The sequence below is a fragment of the Abramis brama genome, assembly GCF_963993115.1.
Source record: "Abramis brama genome assembly, chromosome: 7".
Taxonomy (NCBI): Eukaryota; Metazoa; Chordata; class Actinopteri; order Cypriniformes; family Leuciscidae; genus Abramis; species Abramis brama.
In genome coordinates this window covers 22,824,929-22,838,331 of record NC_139969.1, presented here as the reverse complement: position 1 = coordinate 22,838,331, position 13,403 = coordinate 22,824,929, and the positions used below count along the sequence as shown (strand labels likewise).

General features: G+C 36.3%; 1 protein-coding gene across 2 annotated transcripts in view; it reads right to left on the bottom strand.

Moving 5' to 3' along the window:
* col15a1b (collagen, type XV, alpha 1b) overlaps nucleotides 1–13,109 on the bottom strand; it is a 52,091-nt gene extending 38,982 nt beyond the window's left edge. For both annotated transcript variants that reach the window (XM_084118929.1, XM_084118930.1), the window contains exons 1-2: nucleotides 12,845–13,109; nucleotides 12,685–12,755 (exon numbers count right to left, since the gene is read on the bottom strand). In XM_084118929.1, coding sequence (XP_083975055.1) covers nucleotides 12,685–12,755; nucleotides 12,845–12,876 — 103 coding nt within the window. In that variant the 5' untranslated portion in view covers nucleotides 12,877–13,109. The remainder of the gene's footprint in view (nucleotides 1–12,684; nucleotides 12,756–12,844) is intronic.
* Between the last annotated feature and the right edge of the window lie 294 nt (nucleotides 13,110–13,403).

The window sequence follows — 13,403 nt, the reverse complement described above, 5'->3', positions numbered from 1 at the left end:
ATATCAATATTGTAACGAATAGAAATAACCTTAAATGATGTATAGTTATCTATCTGCATCTTTCTGTCTCTTATGTTTAGTTACTTTTTAAACACGAAAGCATTCAGTATGACACGTGAGCGGTTGCCGTGGTAATGAACAACCTGCTTGTTAAAGCAAATGTATAAATTATGCTGTATCTGAGGCAAAATTACTAAATATGCAGCGCGAGTTATACATTTCTAACTCCAAACAATTGGCCACTGAAACAGCTGATAAAATCTTGCTTCGACTCAATGCGTGATTACAACGTGTCACTCAAATTCCGATCGCATTTTACTGATGCAAAAGACGCGCGCGTGCACACGCACTGAGAGGAAGCGCGGTGTGTCGGTGTTCACCGAGCTATGTAAAATAATGACGCAGTTACAAGGTGTGTATAATTTACACTAACTTAGTCAACACTAACAGTAGCTGCTGTTCGGTTTTCATACTGCTGTTCTCAAGTCACTTCTGTTCTGAACTTGATGAACTTGAGACTTCTGAACCTCTCTTGATTAAAGCTTTAGGTGACGGGTTGCCAGATATCACAAAAAGAACAAAACAAGCCCTTTAAAAGCAGACATGGCAAAAATGTACCGGGAAAACATTTAAACATAACTAGTATCTACTAATATCCTACCAAATTAAAAGGAAGTAACTGAATAGAATAGTTCAATATAAAATATTTAGATATTATAAACTGATTGGTGAAGTAAAGCAATAACATGAGATTGAAAAATTATTCAGCAACAATTTAAAGTTTAATTGCACATATGAGTTGTATTTAATATCAATCAGTTGGGGGCAGTTCATCTAAAAGTTGATGAGAGTGTTTTGTTTAATATATTTAGCTATTAAAAATAGATTACCAAAGAAATAATTTACCAAATAAAAGAAAAAGAAAATTCAAACAAAGTGAAGTATACTTTTCATTTCTAAAGTAGCCTATTTGGGTTTATTTATTATACAAAGCCCTTTTTGATGATTTTTCGAGAATAACTACAGATATAAATAACTATATCGTGAAATATATCGTTACCGTGAAATAAAATTAGTCATACCGTGAAACAGAATTTTGGTCATACCGCCCACCCCTAGCGTCCCATCATGTGAACATGAAGGAACTCAAACTGTTAGCCTTTATTTGAGACCCAAAGGTTAAGCAGGAGAGATGATGTTCCCATCCAACCAACCACACTCTACCCTTTCCTGTACCCCAATAACATTCAGTAATTGGTTTATTGTCAAAAGCCATCAGCTGTGCAATACTGTGAATTTCTTGTCTATAGAAAAGTCTCAATTAGCAGCCGTGGCCTCCGCTCAAGGGCATTATGCCTAATAGAGCAATTAGACAGTACCGTCCTCTAAATGCCAGAGCCTGAATTAAGAGCTAGACACAAATTAAGTCCTAGACACCTTAATTGCATCACATTTCTCTTACTGAAAAAGCCAGTATTTATACAGATAAAATATATTCTAATAGCCAATTACTGCAAAATTCAACCTCGCAAAGCACTTACTGTGGTATTCAGGCACTACAGATTATATCACATATTGTGAAGGTTCTGTGAATGGAATGGAGCGAACCCTTTCAACAATCAAACTGACTAGCATGTCAGAAACCTTGTAAGATCACAAACAGTGATCATCCAGCTCTCCCTAGTGGTGAATTACAGAAACTCACCACTAAAGATCTAACAAGTAACTCAAACAGACTTACTGAAATGACACAAAATGGCTCAAGTATCAGTGTGGTGGTCCGTCATGTCGACTGATTGGTCGTAAATGCATGTGAGGGTCTTAGTGCTGAGGGATTAGCATCAGCACTAGTGAGAGAACAGGAGCTGACAGTAGTCGGGCTTCAGTAATCAATTAGCAAAATGAAGGAGGCTTTGTGGGTGAACAAAAACAGTGCTTAGCCACATTAAATCAAAATCACACTCCAGAGGCTTTTCAGTAAAATCTGCACTCGTCTGTTTTTTAGTGACTCCATGGGCTGTTACTCAAGGGCAGTAGCATACTGATGTCAGACAGTATTTTGTGGCCTGTTGTCTGATTAGTTGTTTACATCTTCATCTCCAACTGTTTAAGAGTAGAAACCACACACTGTAAAAAATGATTGTGGATTATTATTATGTGGAAAAATACTGTTAATTGGTTAACAGAAAAGAAAGTTTCCAAACTATATACGGTGAATAACTGTGATAGATCTAACCATACCTTTTACAGTTACCTTTAAATGTACAGTTTTTGGACGTGAAAAAGAACAAATCATTGTATAATTTACAGTGAAAACACATAAATTAACACTACCACAATTCCCTCCGTGACATTTCACATTTGATGTATTTTTGTTGAAATATCTTTTCTGTAAATTTAACGCATCTATATATATTTTTTTTTATTTTTGATTATTATTATTATTATTTCTTTTTACAGTGCACAGTTATAACCTGGGGAAACAATCAATGGGCACTGGCTGTTTGTGAGGTACTGAATTAGGTATTAAAAGGGATATCTTTATATCCTATACACTTAATGTCTGAATGTCATTGCATAGAAATACCAAGTGACAACTGCAAACAAATGACAAATGAGCTTTTCGCACAACTAACTTCACTTTCTGAGCCTTTTTTGTAATGACTTATAAGCAACTGGTTGCAAGGTGATTTTTTTTGTGAATATATTAAGTCAGTTCCTCTTAATTTGGTTTAATCTTAATCTTTGGTTTAATTTTTGTTCTCTCAAAAAACTCCTGTTTGTAAAGTGCTTTTAAAGTGTACTTTTGCACTCATTCTTTAATAAATGAAAGAAATACTAAAAACACTAAAATACTAAAAATAAATAAATAAACAAATAAAAAGCTACTTCAGTTGTGCTGTTTTATAACAGGCAAATTCAAGCATGAACTGAATCAGAAATAAGTAGCTAATGCATCCACCCACCTAGTACAGTAACAGTAAATTCCTCCTCATAGGCAGTGTAAGCACTGCCCTTTACTCTGAACTTATTTAAGAGAAAGAACTTTCACTTAAATAATGTGCCATGAGATGAATCCTTTACCAGGTACACATATGTTTGGACACCGTCAAAACGGGCACCTCCTCACTAAAGTGAGATCTTGCCAAATAATTTGGTAGTCAAGCCAATCTTTATCTTGCAGCAATATGTATTTGTGGGTGTTTTCTTTGGTACCATGACATAAGGCACAGCGTGACATCACAGAAAGTCAGTTTTTTTTAACCAATCAGATTGAGCTTCTGGGTGGGAGGGAGGAACTGTGTCCGAGCAGACAGTGGCCTAGTGTTCTTAACTCTGACTCAGGTCATTATAACCTCCTCACACACCTATAAGAGTAGAAAGAAGCTCAAACTCAATGCTGCTTCTGTGTAATATTTCCTTTACGGCAACAGTCCCCACCCGTTTTTTTCTTGTTGTACATATGCAAGTAAGCACAGCTTGTTGAGAGCAGGAAATGTTCGGTTTTATGCGTTTACAGTGACCAATCCATTCCTCCATTTAACTGCTTAACTTATATAACTTATTAAACTATGAAACATTTCAAATAACAATGAACCACTATGTAACTGTTTGCCATACATGGATGGTGTAGCATCAGAAAGTTACACCTTGTTATACAAATATAAACAGGAGTTCAGCATGAATGTGGCAACAGCAGGACATGTTATACATTATAACTCCCTCTTATGACTGAGTATCAGTGAAGTCTGCACTCAGCAGGTATTGTTTTAAGGGAGTTTACCATGCTCAATGTAATGCAGAGTTCCTAACGGTCAGTGATAGGCTCGACTCCTGGGCAGAGAATGATAGGAATGTCCAGGCCCCCACGATCTGTCCAACCTAAATCTTTCAATCACCCACCTGGAGCTCACAGTTGATTGACAATAGAGGAGGAGGCTCCCCAAAAGTAATTACAAACCTGCATGAAGAAGGAAAGCAAGGCAAAGAATATTCACAGAGAGAGAAAAGGTGGCCCTCAAAAGGTTTTTTGGGGTGGTCACTGATTTAAAATATATTAAATAAATAAACAGCTTCCATGTTTTCATACTGAATGGACATAATGTCTTGATCTATATTTGGTTTATTATTCTTTCTTTCTTTCTTCTTTGAAAGTTCCTCTGTGGGAGGACAGATGTGAAGTGGAGCAATTTTATGTGATGCTTCATGTTGAAATTAATTCTGGGAAACGGGGTTTGTGACTGGATCAACCGAGACGGATGTTAATAGGGTGTTAATATCAAAATGCTAAGTTAACATTAGAGTCTAAAGTGTGCATACGATGGACACTTTACTATCCCATGAGGCCACAGGAGAGGAATTATGAATGGCAGTGAAATGACGTAACTGACGCTGCTAGGTCACATGATAATGATAACATGGCGAATGTAGTATGTCCAGATTACATTCATATTACACACACTCATACTATATAGAACATACTTTTTTAGTGGTCGTGAAGTAATTACTACTTTAAAAAAAATACCTACAGTACTCGAGAGTATGTGATTTTGGACGCAGCCAATGACTTGATCTCTTTGAAAAAGTCCACTATATAGTGCACACGTGCCGAATGAGTCTCTTCACACTTTTTTTTAGACTCATTATTATTATTATATAAAGTAAAATCATTTATTTATTTGGTCATAGCGATTCTACTCCGCATTGTGATTTCATACAAACACAATTGCAAACTCAGACTAACATGCATACCTTTATTTCCAGGATTATTATACTGTGTCTGTAGAAATTAGGTAATTACGTAAATCAGCAAGGAAGAAAGCACAACAGTGGGCAACGGCTATCCATTCAGACCATTCTCAAACTCAGTCTGACCCTTACCCAGACTTCCCTGCACTGCAAAAAATGCTTTTCTTACTTAGTATTTTTGTCTGGTTTCCAGTCCAAATATCTAAAAATTCTTAAATCAAGATGCATTTACTAGATAGGCCTAAGTAAAATTAGATAAGATATTACTGGTATGTCTTGTTTTCCGGGGGAATTAATCAAAATGAAGTGAGTTTTTGCTTAAAACAAGCAAAATTATCTGTCCATGGGGTAAGAAAAATAATCTTAATTCAAAATGAAACAAGATTATTTTTCTTATCCCATGGACAGATAATTTTGCTTGTTTTAAGCAAAAGCTCACTTAATTTTTATTTATTTCCCCAGAAAACAAGACAAAATATCTTATGGTATTACTACTTTAGTAAATGCATCTTGATTTAAGAATTATTTTGATATTTGGACTGGAAACAAGACAAAAATACTAAGTAAGAAAAGCATTTTTTTGCAGTGTGGGAAAGATGAGTTTGATGGGGGTGGGGGGCTGGAGGGGTGATGTGTTTTTTCCATGCTGTGTATTTTCCGATGTGTGTAATATATCACTGTAAGGGCTAAATGGATGTATTGTATATCAGAAAAACTGCAGAGCGGAACTTCCTTGTAAAATGATGATGTCACTTTTAGGGTCAATGTGCTTTTTCAGCGTATTACAGTATACAGTATCTGTATCTATTACGTATTACAGTATCTGACTCATTTGAAGGAAACAAAGGAAAGATGCAACTAACTCTTCTAAGGTGATCCGTCTGCTGCAGTGTTGTGGCCAGAAAGATCCATGAACAGAGCCATTTACTCAACAGAGCAAAGTGTGACAAGAATAAGCAACAGACCACAATGAACACATGGTGACAAACAGTGCAAAACAGAGAAAAGCATTATATTTTATATTTCTCTTATCACTTGGCTAAAAATGTCACATTCTTTGCTTTGCTTTGCTATATTTAGCGGACTTCCCCGGCTGGGGTTATCATAGCAGGAAAGAGAACAAAGATTCTCCACTAAAGAATTGTGTGTGTGTGGCTATTGTGAGTGTTTGATTGAAGCTGAATTTGATTAATGCTGGTTTTAGCTGGGTTCCTTCCTCTCAATTCAGTGACGACCCCCAGCAAATAAATTATGCCAACAAATCCAAAACAAGCCACGGTAAAAACATACAGATAACCATCTTTACATAACTTACTATATCAGGTAGAGGACAAAGCCATGTATAACATGCACAGTGCAAAAATGAATCAAACTGCAGCAGCAGCACCAGCCTTCACTTCAACAATCTCTGTATGAAATTTAAGTCACGCTGAAAAGAATATGTGGACCAGTGAGAAAATGTCAAGAGGTCATTTTACTAGTGGAATAGTGGCTAAAAAAAGAGTGCCTGATCTCTCCTCAGACAGCTTCACTGCTGAAGCGGAACTTAAAAAAACACAACATTCAAAAGCCTCTCTTTTAATGGCTCAAATTCCACAAACACAGAATATGAAACAACTCATCTTCATGGGATATCACAGGAAAACGATAAGTATTTGGCCACAAGTTAGTGAATGTTCTCTTAACCAAGTTAGTAGTTAGACAATCCCAGACAAATGACACAGATATTCTATATCTTTATATATTTATTATCTACTACACTATACAAATATTCTGTCACTACTATACTAATACTTTTAACCCTTACCTTCATTATAAGGTGAATGGGAGAGATCAACCCATGTACGATATAACAAACTTAATATGAAAAGTTTTTGAACCAATAGGAACTAAATATGTTTCGATTAGTGTGTATTAAAGGCACCCAGAAAATTAAACATCTAAATAATATTCAATATAACCAGATTGGAGGAGAAATTAAGTACAATTAGCTTCCTAAAATAATGAACAGAATGAGGAACAGCATCTCACACTCTCTTTCTCTCAGTGTTCACTTACTTCCAATAAAAATTAAATATTAAACAGATGTTTAGCTGCTTGTTTAAAATTGCTCATTTTCTCTCTCATTATTTTTTGTCCTTTTCATCTGAGGATTTAATCTATGATCTGAAAGAGCAAAACAATTTTTTGCAGCATCAAATGTAATTTACAATCTATTTTTGTTTCATCCATGAGACAGTAAGATTATTTTTTTATTTTTTTTATTAATACTTTTATTTTGCAAGGACTCCTTAAAATGATCAAATGTGATAGTCAAGACATTTATAATGTTAAAAACTATTTCTATTCAAATAAATGCTGTTCTTCTTAACTTTCTATTTATCAAAGACTCCTAAAAATGCATATCAAGGTTTCCACAAAAATATTAAGCAGCACAACTGTTTTCAACATTGATAAGACATGTTTCTTGAGCATCAAATCAGCATATTAGAATGATTTCTGAATGATAATGTGACGTGGACAGCTTTGCCATCACAGAAATACATTATATTTTAAAATATATTCAAATAGAAAACAATTATTTTAAATAATAACTTTTCACAATATTACTGTCTTTACAGTTTTTTTTAATCAAATAAATGCAGTCTTGGTGACCATAAGAGACTTCTTTCAAAAGCATCACAAAAGCCTCAACGACCCCAAACTTTCAATAGTACAATTTTTTTTTTTTTACAGTTGCGAACATTGCAATCAGTTGAAGTAATGAAGTTGTCATGGTCATGTCTAGTTTCATTGTCTTGTTTAGTTTCTAGTTATGGTTTTCTTTGTCTCTTGAGCCGTTTACACGACACCATTTTTAACTAAAAACAGAAAACTTTTAATGCGTTAGCCATTCATTTACACAACAATGGCATTTGGGGATCTGAAAACAAACTTTTCAAAACTTTTCAAAGTGCAGGTTTTTGAAAAGGATACCGTTATTGTCTCCGTGTAAACTACAAAAACGTGAATTTGTGAAAACGGTGACGTCATGTGTTGTCATGCATAATACAGCATTTTAATCAGTTTTGCAGATTAGTGTGAACAGGGATACTTTTGACAACGTTGTCGTCTGTACGTGAAAAACACAAACAAAAAACCTTTTCCATTTTAGTACATTTTTTTCATGTAAACACGCTCTGTTTTGCCTGTTTTCTAGTTCCTTATTAGTCGTCATGTTTTCTGATGAGTACACACCTGCTCCCTGTTCTGTTTAGGGGTGGGGGAAAAAATCGATTCTTCGATGCATCGCGATGCGGACGTGGACGATTCTGAATCGATTCACAAATGTCAAAAAATCGATTTTCTAAAAAAAATATATATTTTTTTTTTCTAATAACGTAATATTGACGGAACGCAAAAGGCGGAACTATAAAGCCGCTTGTCCACCAGCGTCGAGATTTCTGACGCGACGCCAAAGCCCATTCATTTCCTATGGAACTACGTCAGGCAGCAAGAACGCCCCCGCAAAGCATGATGGGTCGCGTCGCGTCGATTTGGTCAACAGCGGCGCTGCAAAAAAGTATCTCGGTGGATACTTTATGCAAATGAGAGCGTCAAAACGCGGGGCAGCAGCCAATGGAAACTCGGCGGCGAGAGTTTGTGTATGGCCGTTGCTATGGTTTCACATTTAAAGTACACACAAACCCCCGGCCCCAAGCAGCGAAAACGTCACAGGCGTCGCGTCGGAACAAAAATTGATCGGACGCTGGTGGACAAGCGGCTTAAGCGGACGTGCAGTGCGCGGACAGTCTGTGGCGTGCACATAACAGAGTCGCGCACATACATAACAGACTCATGATGGCTGAGCGCCAAATTCGAACGGCACCTTCTTCGTTAAAAGCTAACGTATGTAAAATTGGCAATTTCATTGTTACCTATTTAGTATTTTTGTATGAGAGCTGCTTTCTGTATTGTTTAGTTTTCACATCAGTACACTGTGTAAACCGATCTGTTATATGTACGTTACAGTAACTTACTACTGACGTTTCAGTATTATGGTTTACACATGTAATGTTCATGTTGTTTTGTAATGTTCATGCACTTTTATCTGTCTAGATGTACAGTGTTTACATTTAAGACCAGGAGGCAGTGAGTTATTATGCAAATGCATATTTCTTTGCACAATGTTGGAAATGTTGGCATTAATAAATGCATAAAATTTCCTTATTTCCTTATTCCTTCTTTTTCTTTTCAGTCACATATATCGTGATATATCGTTGATGAAATTTCTTCCAATATATTTAATATCGTAGACAGTGTTTCCCCTTGGTTTACAGGTTTGGGGGGGGGGGGGGGTTGGTGAAAATTGACACAGACACTATCTATCTATCTATCTATCTATCTATCTATCTATCTGTCACATTAATTGGTTGTCTGGGAGGGTAATGCTTTGTAAAAGTTAACATAAAACACAAATGTTTAAAAAAAAATTAACATAAGATATCTCTTTAAAAAAATAAAATAAACATATTTAAATCTTTTTAAAATTGACTTTTGCAAATAACCTTTGTTAAATTTATAGAAGTATTTGTTAATATTAATGGACCAGAGCTTAAATAGTTTTATTTTTTAACTAACAACTAAAAAAAACAAATTTTAAATGGGCTTTTTTTGTGAGAAGTTTTTATTTCTATGATGCATTTATTGGAGAGAATAATCCTGTCAGACGCAGCACTGCTGTGAACGCGCGTTCACGTTTAAACACAATTTAAACAATGTACTATTCAATGCATTACTTCTATATAATTAGGCTATATATTAAGTTGCTCAAGCAAGTGGTAAAATATTTAACCATGTATTTATATTAAAATCTTTTGCATTTCAATTTTAATACAATAAATCTTGCATGTCACAGAGAACTTGTTTTTCCACCTCCACGAATGTCATTATGTCGCCTTGTTAAGGTAAATTGTAGTTTTCCTTGCTTTACCCCGTTTTTAAAATGAAAAAAGTAGTATTTAATTAAATAAATTTATGGTATAAATACATACATTTTATTTAATTAATCGCACTTATGGTGAAATGACTACATTTTCAGGTCAATCTGTGTTCATTTTGACCACGAAACATGCGCTGTCACTTTAATTCAGCGTTTGCAGCACAGCAAAAATCATAGACAGTATATAAACGGCAAAAATAGACTCGGTGCGGAAACGATCGCTGCACTGCTGTATACGCACCGCAACTGGAACGGATCGATCATCGACGGACTGCATCTGCGTGCAGTGTGAAAGCTCTGTAAACATGGGTACGGAAAACAATACTCACCGCATACACACTGCAAACGAAATATGTGTGAAACGGGCATTAGACTTGGAGCAGGAGAGCTACTCCGGCTGCTACTCGCAGTAGAGTGAGTGTTGCCATCTTCAGTTCAGCGACATATTTCCCGCCGCGCGCTCTCTGTCCGCTAGTGCTCATCTGTATTTGACGCAAGTGTTTGTTTGTGTGCGAGTGTGCGCGCTTGCGCACTCATTGGAATAATTGTAAACGCGCAAACACAGACAGAAAAGACATGCCATCGTGGAAATAAGATAAATAACATATTACTTAAGGGCTATTTAGTTTTTGTAATAAAAAAAAAAAACTTTAATCTGGCGCTATAAAGAAAATCAAATCAAATTTACTTGACCTTCAAGGGGGGCGGGGGGAGCCGTTAGGAGGGCGGGGCGCCCCCCTTATATAATGGTAGGGGAAACACTGGTAGATATCGCGAATCGTGATATTATCATATCGTGGACCACATATCGCCACAGAATTGAATCGTGAGGTACCTGTATCGTCCCACCCCTAGTTCTGTTAATGATCTTCCTTTGTGTTTTAAATCCTCAGTTCGAATTAATGTTGTCTTGAATGTGTAGCTTCTGATATATCTTCTTGTTCATTAAAAGTTGCTTGTTATTCGTTCATTCTGCGTCACGCATTGTCTGTTGGACTTAAACTACACACACTCTGAAAGAAGTAATATGATCTAACAATGAGCAATAACAATAACAGGACTAATAAATGCTGTTCAAAAATGGTATTGTGCAGTCATGATACTTAATGCAATAACTAACATTAACAAGTAAAACCTTATTATAAAGTGCTGAAAAAATGTTTAGACATTTATTACTTAAAATTACTAAGGATTTTAAAAGTGCTAGCAGTTAAAAGAGATAAAAAAATCAGACTGATGAGGTTCTTCAGGTCAGTGGAGAGCATCTAAAGTTACACGGCTGTTTGGATGATTGCCTTTTGAAGACAGTGAGCTCTTTAACTAACTAACCTGCACAGAGAGGATATGAAGGATTTACTTTATTCTAATAGTTTATCCCTCAATTTTCGGCCACTCTAGATGTCTGAGCACATAATTGTGTTGAAAAAAAGTAGGCCGTGATACTATTCCAAGCTCGATGGAAGCATATGCAAAAATATCTCCATAAAAGAGAGGTCACCTGCCTTCTACGAACAGTTCTATAGGTGCTGTCAGAAACTGACATCAGACAACACAATGTTTACCTATGCATTTACCCGTGCATGTCACTTAATTCAGGGTTTTCACAGCCGGCCACATAAAACCTGATGACAAGCAGACACACACAGACACTTTGTTCTCTATACGAAATATGCTGTTAAATGGTTGGTGGGGCACTGGACCGATATGCAGGGACAGATTATGATGCTGTCGTAACGGACCTGTCTAAAGGCTCCCTGGCGGTCCGATGATTTTTTTTAAGTTATGGGGTAGGGAGATGCGGTGTGGTGCGGCGCTCCGATTTCTTGTTGCATACGTGTTTAGCTAAGCGGAGCTCTGATTTCTCATCTCAGCTTGTCTGGGCCAACCTCTGGTCTAGTGCCCTGGGCACGTGCCCGGCAGGCCCGTGCATTAATCTGTCTGCCTAATATGCACTATAACCTCTACAAGTGCTTCCATAAGACACATACAAAGTTTCTTTTAACTTAAATATTTACAGTACAAAAAAAAAAAACTTTTTTTGTGTAATCACAATGTCTAGGCCTGGAGAACAAAACCTGCATACCAAAAATAAAATAACAGAAGCATTTGCTTTATAATACAACACTGGAAAAATACCTGAAAGATACATCTATCTAGATTTAAAATCACATGCATGTCCAGGAATTCAATAAATGTATTGATCTAATAGGATTTTAAGATCTGATTAGAATTTTGCCAAGTGTCCATAGGTGATCATAAGAACTAACTGATGTAGCATCTCTTTCTCTCTCACTCACACAGACACACACACACACACACACACACACAGACACACCAGCCAAAATGTCCTCACTTTACTCTCTTTGTCTTCACTCCGATGGTCCAAAATTCAAACCGGTCCTCACAAAGATAGTTGTACAAATACACACAAAAACACAGGCACACACACACATTCATTTAAGCTTAAGCATGGCTGGTTTCGTTTGATTTTATCTATTCTAAATCATCACTAAAAATTATAAGTAAAATAAATAAATCATATCAAGTATGCATGGTGACCTCGGTCATCATCTTAACTGTCTACAACTGCCATGTTCTTTACATCACACAAAGGCCTACAGGTGTTGGATTTGCCAGTTTTTCTGTAAAGTCTGATTTCCCATTAACACTGTAAAACTTTGTCAAAAACCTTAAGGCTACATATACTTCATGTTTGATTTAAGTCAAATATATTATTTAAAATGACTAAATCAACCAAAATATATATTGTACAACATCATTAAAAGTTATTTTAAGGGTCATATCAGGTATAGTTTAGTGGGCTATAACTGTACTGTGGGCTATTTACTTTTTACAAACAAAATGCTGAATAAGTTCAACGCTATGACCTACATGATAAATGTGCACTTAAATTTAATTACATTTTTTAAATATATGTAAAAGCATTAACCTACCTTCCATCACATGAAGCGCAGATGAGAGACAACTCAAGGCGAGATGCGCACCAACGAGCCACGACAGGAGGCTAAACGAATGCAGTGATGTTAAACGCAAATACAGTACATATCCATATCTGTTTGCATGATGAATTATATATTCATCCCATCAACTTACCGAAGATTCATTTTCTTCAGAATTTTGAGCATAATATTAGCGCAAAAACGTGGATATCAACACTTCCAGAGTGTTGTCACCCACTCTCTCTCTCTCTATCTCACTCTCTCCTCCTGACTGACTCTCCAGTCTCTCACTTCAGACTGGCTGAACAAAGACTGCCTCAGTCTCCGCACTATACAGCGCTGCGGACTGCTGAAATCCGACCCCGAAAATTCTCCGAGAAGCGACGGTCTCCACTCTTTCAAATCCGTTTTAGTGCAGTGACCCCATAAACAGCTCGGCTGTTCAATCCCTTTACAAATATGTTTTTTTTTTCTTCCAATCATCCTTGGCTGTCAGAACACGCGTCGGTGTTGCTCACGAATTTTCTCATGTGGCACCGCTGAGGAAAACATTAAATGTGTGGGTTTTTTTAGGACAAAATGTTTCCTTAGAGTATATTTAGCCTACGAGGTGATTATCGACGAAATGCTCACATCTATAATAAATATCTACAATAATACTCTTTAGGGAAACAATTCAACGCCGTTCAAAAAATTACGTTCAATATCAACGC